General features: G+C 39.1%; 2 protein-coding genes and 1 long non-coding RNA gene across 5 annotated transcripts; 2 read left to right on the top strand and 1 right to left on the bottom strand.

The window, feature by feature from the left end:
• The first annotated feature begins 5,997 nt into the window (after positions 1 to 5,997).
• On the top strand, positions 5,998 to 7,435 carry LOC116202662. 3 transcript variants are annotated; one of them, XR_004156114.1, is made up of 4 exons: positions 5,998 to 6,262; positions 6,358 to 6,545; positions 6,653 to 6,769; positions 6,857 to 7,435. XR_004156114.1 is itself a non-coding variant. In XM_031534257.1 (4 exons), the coding sequence occupies exons 2-4, from the start codon at positions 6,477 to 6,479 to the stop codon at positions 6,962 to 6,964; spliced, it is 327 nt and encodes a 108-aa protein (XP_031390117.1). In that variant the 5' UTR covers positions 5,999 to 6,262; positions 6,358 to 6,476; the 3' UTR covers positions 6,965 to 7,435. The 3 variants fall into 3 exon arrangements, 1 of the variants encoding a protein (XP_031390117.1); XR_004156113.1 differs by having other exon boundaries at positions 5,999 to 6,262; positions 6,650 to 6,769; XM_031534257.1 differs by having other exon boundaries at positions 5,999 to 6,262; positions 6,620 to 6,769.
• Positions 7,436 to 13,510: 6,075 nt separating this feature from the next.
• On the top strand, positions 13,511 to 15,173 carry LOC116204082 (protein NTM1-like 9). The gene is made up of 4 exons (XM_031536146.1): positions 13,511 to 13,740; positions 13,821 to 14,119; positions 14,201 to 14,377; positions 14,462 to 15,173. Exons 1-4 carry the CDS (start codon positions 13,575 to 13,577, stop codon positions 14,828 to 14,830), a joined length of 1,011 nt encoding a protein of 336 aa, XP_031392006.1. The 5' UTR covers positions 13,511 to 13,574; the 3' UTR covers positions 14,831 to 15,173.
• A 469-nt stretch (positions 15,174 to 15,642) lies between these two features.
• On the bottom strand, positions 15,643 to 16,337 carry LOC116204083. Its single transcript, XR_004156341.1, has 2 exons — positions 16,222 to 16,337; positions 15,643 to 15,789 (listed from the first exon to the last, which is right to left on the bottom strand). It is a non-coding gene; the product is annotated as an uncharacterized LOC116204083 (long non-coding RNA).
• Between the last annotated feature and the right edge of the window lie 2,181 nt (positions 16,338 to 18,518).

The raw sequence follows: 18,518 nt of genomic DNA, 5'->3' as shown, positions 1-18,518 counted from the left end.
TCACGCTTCCGTAGGCCCCGTGAAACTAGCAATTGGTATCAGAGCCTAGCTAGTTAGAATCTGAGTAGATAGAAGCATGAAATAGGATTTTATGCTTATTACATGTGTGCTTGGTGCTAGCATGACTGTTAGACCTGGACTAGGCTATAGTTGTGTTAGTATAATGGTTGTACTTGCATGACTGCTAGTGGTATAATTGTTATACATAGGAACTATTATGTAATGGTTACATAATAGTAAATGGTGAGATCGATTTAAATATTGTTAAAATCCCTCAATAATATTAAGTCTATGGCCTTCCATCGTGTAACACTCGTCAAGACCAAGATCAATAAGTGTGTAGACCTAGCCCTCGCAGGATGCCCTCATCTATCCTGGTAAGGCGTGGTGTTTACCGATGGGTCGGACTTAACTGAGCAAGCCTAATAGGATTAGGAGTTCAGAGGTAAGGAGTTGGGCGTCAATCTACAAGGTAGATTGGAATAAGGTATTATTCACCCAACTAACCAAGAGTTGCATGTGATGCAATTGGGAAAGAGGGTTCCCTACCTAAATAACCAGTTCTGGGAGTCTCAGCCCTCGCTGACTCAGAACTTGGTGAAATATGGATCTTGGACCGCTATGAGAATGAGATTCTCCGAATCAATGGTGAGGGTCATTGATTTGATAAAAATAGTGGGAGCAATATTTAATAAAGTCCTCATTAAATATTGTTATGTCATAATACTTATTCTGTGTATTTCTGTGGTAGTTTCCATGGCAGCAAACACATCTAGTGCCTTCTGTTTGCGATCAATCCTTGATAAGGAAAAACTATCCGGGAATAACTTCCTGGATTGGTACCGCAACTTGAGAATCGTTCTCACTCAGGAGAAAAAGTTATATGTCTTGGAGCAACCTCTTCCTGCACCACCGTCTGATAATGCCACCCGAGCTGAGAGAGATGCTTATAGGAAGCATCAAGATGATGCCGTGAGCGTCAGATGTCTCATGCTAGCCACCATGGATCCGGAGCTTCAGAAGCAACATGAGCACATGGAGGCGTACGATATGATCGTACATCTCAGGCAGCTCTATCAAGAGCAGGCCCGACATGAGCGGTTCGACGTATCGAATACACTTTTTCAGGCAAAGTTGACTGAGGGTAGCCCGGTAGGTCCTCATGTACTCAATATGATTGGGTACGTGGAGACTCTGGGACGACTAGGATTTCCTCTAGGTCAAGAGTTGGCCACAGATTTAATCCTGCAGTCGTTGCCCAGCAGTTATAGTCAGTTCGTCATGAACTATAATATGAATGACTATAACAAACCATTGCCTGAACTGCTTGGCATGTTAAGAACAGCTGAGCAGGATATCAGCAAAGGGACATCTGTTCTGATGGTCCAAGGGACCAAGAAAAAGGGCAAAGGCAAGAAGAAAGGCAAGACGGCTAAGGGCGCATCCAAGTATAACTCGGGTGCATTGAAGCCCAAGGCCAAAGTGGCAAAGGATGATTGCTGCTTCCACTGTGGCAACAGTGGCCATTGGAAGCGGAATTGCAAGGAATACCTGGAGGAGTTGAAGAAGAAGAAGGGAAGTGAGACTTCCACTTCAGGTATCCATGTTATAGAGATCAATGTATCTACTTCTTCTACATCTTGGGTATTAGATACCGGGTGTGGTGCTTACATTTATGGAAATGTGCAGGATCTAAGAAACAGTAGATCGTTGGCAAAAGGTGAGGTGGACCTACGAGTTGGAAATGGAGCAAGGGTTGCTGCATTAACTGTAGGGACTTATCACCTGTCTTTGCCTACTGGGCTTGTACTGGATCTTGACGACTGTTATTATGTGCCTGCTATTAGTAGAAACATAATATCTGTTTCTTGTTTGGACAAGAAGGGATTTTGTTTCACTATCAAGAACAAGTGTTGTTCTATGTACATGGATGATGTGTTTTATGGCAGTGCACATTTAAGTAATGGTCTGTATGTTCTTGATCTAGACACGCCTGTTTATAACGTGGAAACCAAACGGCTCAAGTCCAATGATTCGAACCCGACTTACCTCTGGCATTGTCGTTTAGGCCATATTAACGAGAATCGCATCTCCAGACTCCATAAGGATGGACTACTGGACTCGTTTGATTTTGAATCAATTGAGACATGCGAACCTTGTTTAATGGGGAAAATGACTAAGGCCCCCTTTACTGGAAAGGGTGAGCGAGCTAGTGATCTTCTGTCTCTCATACATACCGATGTATGTGAACCAGTGAACAAGCTTGCTAGAGGTGGGTATCTCTACTTCATTACATTTACTGATGATTTCAGTAGATTTGGATATGTGTATTTGATGAAACACAAATCCGAATCCTTTGAAAGGTTCAAGGAATTTAAGAATGAAGCGGAGAATCAGTTGGGTAAGAGTATTAAAGTTCTTCGATCAGATCGAGGAGGTGAATATTTGAGCTATGAGTTTGCTGACTATCTTAGACAGTGTGGGATTCTATCCCAACTGACTCCACCCGGAACACTACAGTGGAATAGTGTAGCTGAGAGGAGGAATCGAACTTTATTGGATATGGTTCGATCTTTGATGAGTCATGCGGACTTACCAGACTCCTTCTGGGGATATGCTCTACAGACAGCGGCTCTCATATTAAACCATGCTCCGTCGAAATCAGTTGAAAAGACACCATATGAGATGTGGTATGGGAGGCGTCCCAATATGTCTTTTCTAAAGATATGGGGTTGCGAAGCTTACGTGAAGAAATTGTCTTCGGATAAGCTTGGCTCTAAATCGGATAAATGTTACTTTGTAGGGTATCCTAAGGAAACACGAGGATACTATTTCTATAATCCCACCGAAGGCAAAGTGTTTGTCGCTCGAACTGCGGTATTCCTTGAGAAAGAGTTTCTCTTTAAAGGAACAAGTGGGAGGAAATTAGGACTTGGGGAAGTTCTACCACAAAATGACATTGACCAATCGACGGGTAAGATTGCAGAACAACCACAAGGTGTTGTGGTACAATCTTCTACACAGGTGACACAAGAGCCTCGTAGGTCTGGTAGGATACGTCATGAGCCCGAGAGATATGGATTTCTTGTGACTCAAGATAATGATGTATTGCTCGTAGATAATGATGAGCCTACAACCTATGCGGAAGCCGTGACAGGCCCAGACTCCGAGAAATGGCTGGATGCCATGAGATCTGAGATGGAGTCCATGTACACTAACCAAGTATGGACTTTGGTTGATCCACCTGAAGGGGTAAAACCTATTGGGTGTAAGTGGGTTTTCAAGAAGAAAACCGACGTGGACGGTAATGTGATTACCTTTAAGGGTCAACTAGTGGCGAAAGGTTTCAGACAAGTTCATGGTGTCGACTGTGACGAAACCTTTTCCCCGGTGGCTATGCTTAAATCTATCAGGATCTTGCTTGCAATTGCAGCTTACTATGACTATGAGATCTGGCAGATGGACGTCAAAACTGCTTTCCTGAATGGAAGGCTCCTCGAGGATGTGTACATGACACAACCTGAGGGTTTTGTCGATCCACAAAGTGTCGGCAAGGTTTGTAAGCTGCAACGGTCTATTTATGGACTGAAACAAGCTTCTAGGAGTTGGAATCTTCGCTTTGATGATGCAGTCAAAGAGTTTGGTTTCATTAAGAATGAAGATGAACCCTGTGTTTACAAGAAGGTTAGTGGGAGCGCAGTGGTCTTCCTGGTGTTGTATATAGATGACATACTTCTGATCGGGAATGACATTCCTTCCCTACAGTCTGTGAAGACTTGGTTGGGAATGTGTTTCTCCATGAAAGACTTAGGCGAAGCTACCTATGTGTTAGGTATCAAGATCTATAGAGATAGATCCAAGAGAGTCCTTGGCTTAAGTCAGAGTGCATATGTAGATAAAGTGCTTCGGCGCTTTAGCATGCAGGATTCTAAGAAAGGATCGCTGCCGATGTTACATGGCATAAGTCTTTCGAAGACTCAGAGTCCTTCTACTCAGGAGGAGAGGGATCGCATGAGTAGAATTCCATATGCATCAGCTATTGGATCCATCATGTATGCCATGTTATGCACTCGACCTGATGTCTCGTATGCTTTGAGCATGACGAGTCGGTACCAATTAGATCCAGGTGAGAGACACTGGATCGCAGTAAAGAACATCCTTAAGTACTTGCGAAGGACTAAGGAGATGTTCTTGGTATATGGGGGTGAAGAAGAGCTCGTTGTAAGAGGTTACACCGATGCTAGCTTCCAGTCCGATAAGGACGATAGTAGATCGCAATCAGGGTATGTGTTCTGCCTCAATGGATGTGCTGTGAGTTGGAAGAGTTCTAAGCAGGAGACAGTAGCCGACTCCACCACAGAGGCCGAGTATATCGCTGCCTCTAACGCCGCAAAAGAGGCCGTTTGGATCAAGAAGTTCATAACAGAACTTGCTGTGGTTCCGAGCATCGCAGACCCAGTGGAACTCTATTGTGACAACAATGGAGCCATTGCGCAGGCTAAGGAACCCAGGTCTCACCAGCGATCCAAACATATACTCAGGCGCTTCCATCTCATTCGCGAGATTGTCGACAGAGGAGATGTGAAGATATGCAGAATACCAACAGATGAGAATCTCGCAGATCCACTTACGAAGCCTCTTGTACAGCGCAAGCACGAGGCTCACACTAGATCCTTAGGCATTAGGGATATGCCAGATTGGCTCTAGTGCAAGTGGGAGATTGTTGGGAATTGGTGTATGCCCTAAAGGCAATCTGTTATCAATTCTGTAATGTGACATATATTTCATTATAATACGAGGCATTTGTGTTATTGTGTAGGTTGCGCTGCATATTAATTTTACACAATAACGTCCTTAGAATAGTAGGTTCAAGAGGCATCAAGTGTGACTTGATTGTGAGATCCTATAATGACTGAACACTATTCCTAAATGTCCCTAGTCAAAGTATTATCGTTAATTAGGACAACGATAATGCGGTTAGACTAGTGTGAGTGTAGATTGATGACCAAGTCTCACAGGTCATGGATGTGGAGACATCGAGTTACACCGCAGGTATACATTAGGAGTAATGTGTACTGGATTGACCCGTCATGAGACTGCTACATGGGTCGTTACGTGACTGTCATTAGCAGATCTCATAGTGACTATGGTGCAGTGGTCCTTTGACTTGAGATCATCATAGTTTCCTACATGTAATGTCGTATACTTTGATACTGTCAAACGCCACCGTAACAGGCTGGTTATAAAGACAGTTATTGGGTATACCACAGAGCATGAAGAGGAATGTGAGTGACCAAGATAGGATTTGTCCCTCCTACGTAATGGGAGTGATATCTCACGGCCGCTTGGTGGGCAGAGTCTATAAGTGTATGTATACCCAAATGAGTCGATATAGGGATATCGATATCATTTGTTCTGATAGACTTACCTGGTAAACCAAGAAAGAGAGATTGAGCCATACAAGGATGACAATGACCATGCCTTGGGCTCAATAGAGATATAGAGGACAAAAGGATTATACTATACGGTAACATAGGTCACAAGGTTCGTCGAGAAATTAACTTTCTGATTACTTGAGTAGCAGTGATGCATTGCTAGATGCCGCTCACTGTTTGTAATATTGAAATAGAGATTTCGATATTACTGTCAACGTAATCGGGAACCTACAGGGTCACACACTGCGACCAAATCGACGAGATGGTTTTGAAACACTAAATCTGTCTAATAGGGATTAGACGAGTTACGGTGCGATTAATTAATCGGATATTTAATGAGATTAAATTTGCCGATTAATTGGACCCGGTTAATTAGATTAATTGGACCCGATTTATACACGAAACAAAGGCACACGATGCTCGAATCAAGGGCTACGTTGCACACGCATGCAAAGCCACCTGGAATTTTGCATGGAGGCCAAGTGCTTTCCATGTGTCCATATGCATGGATGCCAGGCATCATAAGCCTTCCATTCATGTGCTTATATATAAGTACAAATGGAATGGCTGAAGATGATGACGGCATGAATATATACATATACATATGTACGGACATATATATATGTGTGCGTATGAGTATAAGTGTATAAGTCCAAAAATCGAAAAGTCCGATTTGTAAAGTCCATTAGTTTGGAGTCGCACCGGTGTTTCCTTCGAGCATTGGCCGCTAGCACCGCTGATCTCGAAGACTTGTCGACAAAGTCGGTTTGGATACCGGTAGAGGCGTCACGCGTGGGACGCTCGTTCGACGGTTTAAAAGATTTCAGGTACACTTTATCTATTCCCATTCTACTAGTAGGTCTTGGGATCTAGTTTCACGGGTAGGAAATTTTGAATTTCTATTCCTTTCACGCTTCCGTAGGCCCCGTGAAACTAGCAGAGACGAGTAGGAAGAAGGACGCTGAGGAAGAGGAAACTGTAAAGACGATTGGGGCCAAGAGAGTCTTGGTCTTTTACTGTGGTAAACATGGAAATACCAACATGATGGATCGGCCCGTGCACAAATATCACTTAAATGCGGATGCTGCAGACAGCACCATCACCGACCTGGTAAAGAGTTCATCCCTCTCTACTTTCGGTTACTTCTACTTCTGTAGCTGGATCTTATTTCTTCTTTCACGAAGATGGCTATCACAATTTATCATGTAATAAAGAAGGCACGAATCAAGAAGGGTAACTCGAAGAAGCAGCAGAGCAAGAAGGCTGGTTCTCCTTCCTATGAGGCCGATTCGAGCAGCCCTGAAGGGATCGAAGCCCAGGAAACAAATTTTCAGGTGATAAATGAGTTTGAATCAGCATCTCAACAAGATTTAATGTTTACCGATTTGAAAACTGTATACAATAAATCTTTCTTGCTTCAGGAATTCTCACTGCTTATAAGGAAGAAAACATCCCGACTCAGCCAGCGAAGGGCTCTCCAAGTGTCGGTGCATATTCTCCTCAGCACTTCCTGCTGGCAAAGTAATTAGCTATTGTTAACCATGGTTTTGACAACGAATATGGATACACATGTAACATGACTTATGAGCAAAGTAACTCCAATATGCAAAGCGAACTGGAAACCTTGGAAGCAAAGAAACAAGCCAAAACTCAAGTTTCCTTGGACAACCTTTTGTGGAACCACAAACTCCATAATGAAGGGGCAACACTATATATAACGATAACTATGAAGTTGGTATCTGTCTCTCGGAGTTGGATTTCTGGAGAGATGAGGAGTTGATTCAAGAACAGATTCATGATACGCTTTACTAATGTTAATTAGCCTGAGGTGATGAATAAGAAGACAGTGTGATCAGAATTAATTATGTGACTTGGATATCTGTTTGTGCTATCTGATTATCATCAGTTGTCTTGCCTTGTTTTAGCGTAACAATGTATGATGTAATGAACATTTTATCCAATTATAAGAAGGTGATGATGTGTGCCACTATATTGAACTCTTTCATGATGTAATGAATTTTTGGTATCTAATATATTATGAGTACTTATACAAATAAATTATTATAATTTTTTTTCTTTTCGGTGGAAAAGGAGGCTAAACGCGCCTGGAAAGGAACATCAAGAGCAAATTATAATCTAGACAGTACAAAAGCAGGGTAAGGAGGTGCCAACACAATTACCAATAAGAAGCGTCCTAATGCCGGAAGGAGGCGAGTCAAAAAACTGGGATCCTGGCGGGAATTGCATCGACCATCGAGCCATCCAATCCGTGCAAGAGTTGGCTTCCTGATAACAATGTTGAACACGAACTAGCCACTCCCTCTCAAGAATACTTCAAATATATCCCACAAGCCTGCCCGTAAGGGGACTGCCCGTAAGGGGACTGCCGCGTGCAGTCCCTGCAACCTTATCGCGACCCACTCGAGAGTCCACTTCAACCACCAGCTTCCGAATTCCCAGGCTCCAGGCATGCTCCAGCCCAATAAGGATAGTCCAGAGCTCCGCCAACACCGAAGAGGCCCATCCCACGTTATGAATAAATCCAGAAATCCCCCGACCGAGCTTATCTTGCATCACCCCACCCCGCCCTACTAGACATGGATTGCCCCACGAGCTGCCATCAGTGTTTAACTTAAATCAACCAGAATATGGAGTGCTCCACTTGATCCACCTCCATTGTTTCACAGGACCCGCAATTTGCTGCACATACACATCAGCCTGTTGGAATGCCGACGCCACTCTCAAGAGTCAAGACGGATGCATCTTCGTAGTTTGGGCTGGTATGGTAATCCTCAAACAAGTCCTTATTGCGCCAGGACCATAACAGCCAACATCCTACAGCAAACACGCCCGCTCAACAACTCGGGATATCCTTGCACCCCTTCTTGGATAGATTGAATACGATCCAATCCGGAAGGGGAAGGGAGAAGAAAGGAAGAAGAAAATTATCGGGAACAATCTATAGCCATGCCTGACGAGTGTGTAGGCAATCCCTCAAAATGTGGATAACAGTTTCCTCATCGCAGCCACAGCGGTTGCTACGGTCTGAGGAGATGATATGCCGAGTAGCGAGAGCGGCATTAGTCATGAGACGATTATGGGCCATCAACCAAAGAAAATTCCTAATACGTTGTGGACCCTTCCATTGCCCAATAAGCTTCCACATCGGGTGCGGATCAGACCAATCTCCCTCCGCAAGGTGCGTATATTCCGAAGAAACAGAGAAACTACCAGAATTCTCCAACGTCCAGTAAATGTTGTCCGGCTGCTCTGAAGGATTCGGTGGCTTGATCGCAGCGATTTTCAGGGCAGTACTATGATTCACTAAATGGCCAAATATCGACCAATCCCATTGGCGTTTTTCATTAACATAATCACTTTACCGGGCAAAATGATTATAATGTTTAATATAATAATGCGCCACTATATTTAACTCTTGAGCAAGTTCATACTTGGGCAGCGATTTTCGCCGTCTTTTAAAAGAAATAAAGATTATGCATTATAGGGGAAAAATACATATAAAAAATAATTACATTGCCTTTTTTTTTTTTTGCGTTTTGTCAATCTAAAAGGAACCGTTGCTTCCATTTTCTTTTACTACAACAGAAATAGCCCATAGGGACAAAAAATTAGAATCAATTTTTAGTCTTTTGTTTCCAATTCATCACTTTTAGAAACCAATGGCATATATGTCCCGATAGTTAGTTTTATTTGTCTCTAAATTTAAACTTTTAGATACTAATTATTAATTAGTCTCTATATCATACGATATCTGCCTCTATTGTATTTAATAAAAATGTCTTTTTCATTTAAAAAAATTAAGAAGATCTGATTAAATGTTTGACACATAGAGGAACAAGTGAGAGTATTACAAGCCATACAAGTCATGGAAATACACGTCACCCATTCATTTCATTACCTACTGATTTTGGGTTTCAGTCATTCGAAATCATTGCATTTGAACATGTCGACCAAAGTATTTTGAGTCATGACCATATGATAACAAAATATTACAAAAATTTTCAAGTAAGAGTATTGCAATATTGACAATTAGAAATTAACAAAGATATATTCATTATGAGTTCATTAATTTGTTACTCAACTTCAACCACTCGGTTCCGGAGGACCAAACTCTACATTCATTGGGATGCTCTTAATTTTTGGGATGCTCTACAAGGCAACGCTAAGAAAGTTTCATGGACCATATCAAACATATCCAGTGTTGAACTACATAGGGGTTTCGAGCATTTGCTTTGTCAAAGGGAGGAGAACTTCATTACTTGATTAGACCGTTGCTTTACTGTGGGCGCTTTCCACAAGCCACCATAATGCTTTCGAACCACAACTCGAGTCCGTCACTTCCACATTCGAATCACTTCTAAGCCTATGCGAAATATTGGGCCTAGTACGACAATACAAATCAAAGCATATAGCATGCACTCATCAAGGCTGGCTTGAAAACAATCTTTTCCCCGCTAGATGTGTTGACCCAGACGCAAAGCAGCAACGAGAAGGCTGAGGCTAAACAAGGAAAATGCCCTCGATACAGTTCACAATCTTGCGCACCCGCCGGGGCTTGAAACACATCAGAATCAGGACAAGTAGGATGAGGCCACTGAAAATGTAGAGGATGTAGGTATACAGTCGATAAAGTCAGTTGCAGATTGAGATGGCGACGCCGACAGTACGGCTATCTTCGCACTGCCTCGTCCCCTTCTCCAAAGACCCATTGAGAATCTTCTGGCCTCTTCCTTACCCATTTCTCGTCCAATACCCGCCCGGCGGCAAGAAGGATGCACCGACTGTGACTGTGAAGATGAAGCCAACAATGTTGAAAAGCTCATTAATGAGGTTGCTCTCCTCCTCTTTGCTCACGGTGTCAGCGTTAGCAGCATGTTGAATTTCAAAGAAAGAATCTTTAATCCTTGAAGCACTTGTTCCACTTGTGCATCAAAGAAGGATTTGAAATTGCTCAGCTAATGGAATTGCCTTTTATGAGGCTCCTCAGAATAGTTTGGTTACATATATGAATATTCATTTTAAGTATGATATCGTGTAATTTACATAATGACGTAGATTTAACATATTTTAAAAGTATAATAAAGTCTATGCAAAAATATATATCAGATTAGTCTCACTTCTATGACTTATACCGTAAGATTAACTGCATTGTGTTTGTCATTCTATGTTTTATCAAGTTTGAAATTATATGAAGGTAGACAATTTTACGTTTGATTGAAAGAGTAAATGTTGTGATAGGATGAAGATACTATCTTCCTAGCTAGCTTTATGCATCCCGGCGATCTTGTGGTAAGAGGGACATTAACTAAGGATGCATCAGTTATGGTGGCAGGCCAATCCTTAAGGAAAAGGCTTTTCAGCTATATTTGCGGAAGTTGCAATGAAGAATGATGAACCCTTGGTTCGGCCCTTTGACAGTTATAGTAATATTGGATATGTGGTTGGAAAACTATTGCATGGCCCTCTTCCTTTGTAAGTTACATATCTTTTCTATAAAACATATGAAATGTTTACTATCATTTATTTTTTGTGACCTTATTGTGAATTTGGAGATGATGGGTTCACTGGATTACTGAATTGGAGAAATTAGTGAGATAGCTCAATTTTGAACTTTGGTAAATAGAGCTACGAAGAAATGATGTCTGCTGGGCATTTTGTTGATTTGGGTGCTATATTGGGAATCAATATTTCATGCTTCTCTGCTGATTGAACAAATCGTGAGAAAGGTGAGGAGCTAGTTACTGTGATGTTGCAAGAAATAAAAATATTTATGTTATTTGAGTGTAATAATTCATTCTTATGAAGCTTCTGGGGGAGAGTTGGAAAATAGAAAAGACATCCTAGTATAGGAATTCAGGCTTGCATTCACTTAGTTTAATGACAAGTCTAATTGCTGGATTTATAGTGTTTGAGCTTTTCTTTTTCATAATCATGTCTTTTCTATAATGATTTTCAAAGTAGATAGTTTGACCTGAGTGAAATAGCAGACCATGTCTAAGAATTATTTGCTATTGTTGACTTAGTTTGTTTGAATATATATGAAGATGGCTGAGTTTGCTGCATTAAATTGATTTGATACGAGTTCCTTCCTTGACTTGTATTTCTTTGCTTGGGGATTGTTTCTTCGAGTTTTATCTTCAATTCTGGCTAAACAGAAGTTAGGAATTATTCTAATAGATCTTCATTTGGTTTTCGAATCAAAACCTTATTCAACTCAACTCAACTTTATTTTTCTCTTAATTTAATAACACAATCATTGTATTTTCATCTTTTTCTCTAATTTAATAATAAATTCTCTCACATATTTTTTACTCATTTTTATAATTAATTTTTTAATAATAAATTATTCATCTACTTTCACATCTATATATATATACATATATATTCACAAACACATCAATACGCGATCTAAGAAAGTTCAATGAGTTCTAAATGCTAAAGTAGCATGCGGTGGACAAGAAACTTGAACCACAATAAGAGGCAAAGCCAGAGGTGGGTACTAGAAAGACATCAGTAGGAAGAAGGACATTAATTATGTTGTTGAATTGAGGAAAGAATAGAATGAAGTAGAGTTGAGTAGAATTCAATTACAAAACCAAACACCACCATTGTTAATAAATGATTGCATTTGCACAAGTAGTAGTAGTAATAATAATAATAATAATAATAATAATAATAGGGAAAGCTTCTCAAAGAAGGCGGAGTCATGAAAGAGACTAGCCAAAGATCAAGCTTTAAGCAGACCCCATCACTGACTGCTTGGTCTTCATAAGGCGGAGACATGATTTATTTCCCAAACAATATCGTACTAGCATCTTTATTGAAAGAAAGAAAATATATCTATAAATTTTCTTTTTGGAATTGTCTTATATATGGGTACATAAATATATGCAAATATAAAATTTACACAATAAAACTGATAAAAATATATAACAAATATAACTACTTTTATATTATAAAAAATATAAAAATTTCCTTATTATATAAATGATGATGTGACATCACAAAAAAACATTATTTTTTATATTTTTGATAATATGACGGCGTGATAATAGAGTTTAGGACTTTGTTTTGATATATATATATATATATATATACATATATATATATGTATATATATTCATAAAGTCTTTAATTTTCCTACAAATGTTTATATTATTTTCAAAAGTTCTCTATAACTCTATCAACATTTTAAAAGAATCTACATAATATATTTTTATTTTCATAGGATAGGGGAACCTCGCCTAGTGGGGGATTGTTTCCTCATGGAACGAACGGACAGTCTGGCCTGGGACTGTAAAGATTTTGCTACTGTCTCATTTTTTGTAAGATCAGTTAGGGAATGGAAGGTTTGTTGTATAACTGATAGCGCCATACAATATGTAAATTACTAAAATTTTAGATAAATATACAAAAAGTAAGTCGCACAATTTCAATGAAAATTACACTTATTTTGGAGTAAAATATGCAAATCTCAAGAACGTACCCAAATTTCAAAGAACTTTAGTAGTTTTTAGTAAAAGATAATCCTTACTTGCAATTTATATTTGTCTACAAAATCGGATTTAACTTAATTTTATTTTACTTTTCTCTCAATTTAATAACATAATCATTACTTTTTTATTTTTTTTCAAATTCTCTCTCATACTTTTATTTATTCTATATTATAATTAAATTTTTAACAATAAATCCTCTCAACTATTTAATACTTTTTCTTCAATCTTAATACTTTTTTTTCTCAATTCAACAACACAATCATTACTTTTTTATTTTCTTCATTCTCTCATATTATCTTTTCTAATTACTTTTGTCTTCATCTCTTCAAATCAAACTAAATCAAATTAAATCAAACTTAATCTCGTTACCAAACGCAATGATAATTTATTTCATCAATAAATGATTTCATTTGCATAAGTAATCAAAAGATGATGATGATGATAAAAAGAAAAATAAAAGGGAAACCTTCTCAAAGAAGGTGGAGTCATGAAAGAGAATAGCTAAAGATCAAGCTTTAAGCAGACCCCACCACTGCCTACTTGGTCTTCACAAGTCCACATTCACTCACTCTTGCAGAACTTAAAAACTCTGCTTCTCTTTTGCTGCTGCTCGAACTTGACGATGGAGCGGGAAATCATGGGGTTCAGGTTCAACCCGACTCCTGAACAGCTCGTTAATTATCACTTGAAGAGGAAGCTTCAGATGATCAATGATGAGGATCGATGCATGATTCCGGATGTGAATATCTATGAATATGATCCAGGGGACTTATGTGCCGTGTACAACGGTAAGTACATCTCTTTTGAACTTGTACATCTTTTGTGGCTCTAGGAATTATTCCTTAGCAGTTGCATCTCCCGATTGCAGAAAAATGCTGGAAAAGATCCACTAGCTCGGACAGTTTCTTCTTCTGCCCCCAAAAACGCAGGAACACTAATTCCGGCAGTTCCAAGAAGTGCAATTATTCGAGGAAGGCCGGCGACGGATACTGGAAAGAGACCAGTAAGAAACGGGGCATAAAGGACGAGGAGACCGGGGAGACTATAGGGACCAAAAGGATCTACTCCTTTTACTATGGAAACCAGAATGATCACCGCGAGACCGACTGGGCCTTGCACGAATACCACCTAAGTGCAGCAGTTGCAGACAACACCATCCCAGACCCGGTAATGAGTTCACTCCTAATTTTCTTTCCCATTTCCTGGAATTCGCTATCTTGATCTTTTCTTCTCTTTCCATACATGGAGACGGCGTTTGTCCTCTGTCACATAAAGAAGAAGAAGATGAGCCAGCAGGCCAACTCTAAGAATCAGCAAACCACGTCGACTGCTTCTCCTTGCGGTGAAGCCGAAGCTGATGCAAGTGCTAGCGCTGTTACTCCTGGGAATACTGAAGAGATTGCAGCCCAAGGAAAAACTCCAGAGGTGATTAAGCAACTCCTCATCGGCATCGGTGTTGGATTTCACAGTTTCATTGCAAGAGGAATAGACTGACTTTTCTGGCTGCAGGGATCCGCATTGGTCATGGAAGGACCACAGTTGCTGGTGGCAGAGCAATCACCAATCATCAGCCCTTCTCCCAGCAGCGAACTGGATCGCGCATACGGATTTTTTAATGACCCAAGTTATTGTTTTATGGACAATCCTCTTGAAAACCACATCAGAGGCCAAGATAATATCCCAGCGGCTGCTTTTCATGAAAAAGAAACCATGCAATCAGGAACTCTTCCAACAGAGATGTCGATCACTGACTGGCCAGACTGGCCAGATTATCCAATGAGAGGAACATGTGACAGCAGCGAAGGGAATTTCACATCTGACAATTCCGATGATGATTTTAATCCTGATGTTTTCATGAACCTCTGGGGTGGCAATTGATACTGATAAGGATCGATATCGGACGCTCTTTCGGTCCTAGTGAAGCTTGCTCCCGTCAATCGTGGTGATAGAGGGGAGAGATTGATCATATTGTGTGATTATAGTATGTTCTTGGATTACCAGTCGCTTGTTTAATTATAGTGTGTGGTGTGATGAACTTTTGTTTTCGGACTAGTTATATGTGCTTATTGTGTACTGAGCATATCCAGTTAAATAAAAGAAAATCTTAGCGAAGGATCGAGGAGAAGACGTCTCTGCAGCAAGTCCTGTATCCACGTTCCCTTTGGGAGAAGATAAATGGATCGGGATAATTAAGATAAATGGATCGTGATAATTAACATCTTGCTTTGGGTGCCTCCAGAAATTTACTCGCGGCATCAAGATAAGTGTAACTTTTAATTACACGAGTTCTGTACAATTTATCATCCATCTTTCCGGTGCTGATGGAGGTCATAAATTAGTTTATAGACCATATGTAATGATATGATCAAAGTCTTGCGCTTGCATTGGCAGGCATGGGATCCGAGTAATTACAGTTTAGTGAACGATTACACTTTCTAATCGCTTCAAGCATCAGAAACATCCCCTGTTTTGGTTCTCTACAGTCTACATTCATTTTCTGCAGATATGCAGATCTGATGTTACGAGGCATTACGATTCCATGGTCAATTCCCACAATTTTTCCGGGAGGCTTCGTACTCAATTTCATGAACTCAAACATTTCCAATGCTGTTAAGATTAGAAAGGACTTCAGGACAGAGAGATTGGAATCGACTGTGGGGCCTGAATAATTGACTATGGACACGGAGAAGTTGAGTATAAAATCCGAAAATTTTATTACAATAAAATTCGATAATTACACATGAATTTCCTTACATGTAAAGGATATAAAAAAATTACAAATTCGATCGGACGAGTAAAATCCCGATAAAATGCTACGATCCACCACCACTTCTAACCTGAAAAACACTCGGAATATAATTTGGGAGTGAGCTTGACGCCCAGTGAGTAACCACAACCTAAACTAGACGGATCATAACACGAGTTTAATAATATCATAAAAATATCATCGAAACTTTCAGAACTCAAATCATCCATGTGCCCCTTTCCAGCTCCCGTCCACAGTGGCGGCTCCACACTGACAGCCTCTCTGCTCCAGGTAACCCTTTCCTACTGCTCGGCTTATGACTAGCTCAGGACGCCACAGGACTCACCGACTCTCATCAATCTCATTTACCCAACTCAATACCTCACTTCTCATTTCCAAATATCATAATCGATTATATAAAAATACATGCATGATCAGTGATATTGACATGTCCATGACAATGCAGTCCTAAAAATACCATTATAATGATAATAAAATACTAATTTAAAAATAGATTACTCACCTTGATAAGTCCCCCGAACATCAAACTATGGAAACCGATTGTTCACTATTTTTCTAAAAATTTCTCTCATGTTTCTCTCGGATTTTCTCTCAACCAACTACAACTTGAAATTGAATGAAGTGACCATGAATTGAACGAGCACCAATTTATATTGAAGAAGAATGGCGGTGGGAAAAAGCAAATGGATCAAGATGGAATTGAGTTGGACATGTGGAAAGAGAATTTAACACATGGAAAGCAAATTGCAAGCTTATCTCAAGAATTGTACCATAAATCAATTAATAAATTTAGTGTGAAATTGCAAAAATTAGAAATTGCACATGAATGGACATTACAAATTTGGGATGTTACATTGAGCTTGTTGAATTCTCACGAAGAAGATTCTAGAATTTCATCAATAATAGTAAAAAACATGTATTGCTTTTAATTGTTAATTGCTAAAAAAACATAAAGAAAACAAAACCTTATCATCTGAAAAACCTTACTATAATTGTTCTAGCGCATATCACTAACACAATGTATGATGTTATGAACCTTTTTCCGATAATAAGGTGAGGGTGTATGTCACTATATTGAGCTCTTTCTCAATGTAATGAACTTCTGCTGTTGATGTAATCCATGATTGTTTTAGTCTATATCCTTTAGTAGGTGTGATTTCCATTCGGTTATCCATAATCCATAAGATATTTCCAAGCAATAACAAATCACTATTGCTTGAAGCCATTTGTGTAATTCTATGTTATCTTATCTTCGTACAGTATATATTATTTTAAGGGAAAGTCTCATGTTGTAACTGTTTTTTGTTTCTATATATTGATCTTATTGTAAAATCCACTCCTACTTAATCTCCAATTTTTATAAAACAAAAACTATCCACCCTTGCTTTATTAGTTACCATCACGAAATATCCATAAAAATAAATCAAAATTCCAATAAATCTAATAAAATTTTCAAAAAACAAAAATAAAATCGAGATGAAATAAAGATATGAAAGCAATAGCGCACGCTAATAGCGCGTTTGTGAGAGCTAGTGTCTATTTATACAAATAAATCATTATAAATATAATGTTTAATATAATCATGCGCCACCATATATTGAACTCTTCAGGAAGTTCATACTGGGGCAGCAAGTGTCTCTGTTATTTGAAAAGAAATAACAAATATGACTTATAGGGAAAAAAAATTAAAAAAGAAAATCACCTTACACTTTTTCAATATTCTTTTTTTTTTCTTTTGGCGTTTTGCAATCTTCCTTTAAAAAATAATTGCTTTCCAATTTCTTTATTCTCTTTCCGACTTTTGACTATATGTAACTATGATCTGAATTTATTATAGTATGTATAGCTCTATTTCCCTGAATTGGAACATCAAATTTTTTCACTCAACGGTAGGGGTGGGCAAGGGACTGGGCAGAACGGTTTTCAGCTTGAACCGTAACCATCCCAAGTTTTTGGGACAAGAAATTGGCAAACCATAACGGTAACCGTATCCAATTTACAAGAATAAAACCATAGCGAAAAAGAATTGATTTTCATGTTCGGTTAATCATTCCATCGCGGATTTTGTACTTTAATCAAATCCTTAATAGAAAAAAATCAAAAGAACTTCCAAATAGTTGTCCCATGTATCATCAATTTAGATGTTATTAGGAGAGGTTAAAAAGGATCTCGCGAGGAAAAGCCGAAGCGGACAAGGGAAAGTGGAGTAAAAAAGCCGTTTGTGCAAGTGCTCGCCACCAAGTAGGGAGAGATCAGGTTTTGTACATGATCAAGATGAGATGACAGGTCTATGAATTTTCTCCTCTGAAGAAAGATTTGAGATTGAACATTAAAATTATATATATATATTGTTAAATGAGGACGGAACGGTTAATCACGGTTTTCTAATATAGAAAATCGCAACCATCCCAAAACTGGATTCTATTTAGTATTCCCAAACCGAAAGTTTCCCCTAATTGATTAATTCGGTTTTTCGGTCTGGTACGGAACGGTTTGATGGGACATTATCGGGGCGTTTGATTTCAGAGTTAAAATAATTTTGATTTTGATTTTGATTTTGACTGTAGAAAAAAAAAACAAATGAGATGGTATTATAAATTTGACTTGGAAAACATGTATTTTTATTTTATAGTGGGTAGAGTTAAAATCAAAATCATGATTTTAAAATTTGATCCTAAAATCAAACAGACCCTATGGTTTTTGATTTCTTTTGCACCCCCCTACTCAACGGGAGCCGAATTTTCCCTAGCTTTAGGGATTAATGGAGAAAATTGGTTAGAAAATACGTGTCTTTAATTT

Source organism: Punica granatum, chromosome 4, assembly GCF_007655135.1.
Source record: "Punica granatum isolate Tunisia-2019 chromosome 4, ASM765513v2, whole genome shotgun sequence".
NCBI classification, from domain to species: Eukaryota; Viridiplantae; Streptophyta; class Magnoliopsida; order Myrtales; family Lythraceae; genus Punica; species Punica granatum.
The sequence above is the reverse complement of the archived record's forward strand: the minus strand, read 5'-3'. Positions and strand labels throughout refer to the sequence as shown.

Coding starts and splice junctions, on each gene's coding strand:
- LOC116204082 (XM_031536146.1), top strand. CDS start 13,575: ATGGAGCGGGAAATCATGGGGTTCAGGTTCAACCCGACTCCTGAACAG. Junction 13,741..13,820: donor CTTATGTGCCGTGTACAACG/GTAAGTACATCT, acceptor TCCCGATTGCAG/AAAAATGCTGGAAAAGATCC. Junction 14,378..14,461: donor CCCAAGGAAAAACTCCAGAG/GTGATTAAGCAA, acceptor TTCTGGCTGCAG/GGATCCGCATTGGTCATGGA.
- LOC116202662 (XM_031534257.1), top strand. CDS start 6,477: ATGATGGATCGGCCCGTGCACAAATATCACTTAAATGCGGATGCTGCA. Junction 6,546..6,619: donor ACAGCACCATCACCGACCTG/GTAAAGAGTTCA, acceptor TCTTTCACGAAG/ATGGCTATCACAATTTATCA. Junction 6,770..6,856: donor CCCAGGAAACAAATTTTCAG/GTGATAAATGAG, acceptor TTCTTGCTTCAG/GAATTCTCACTGCTTATAAG.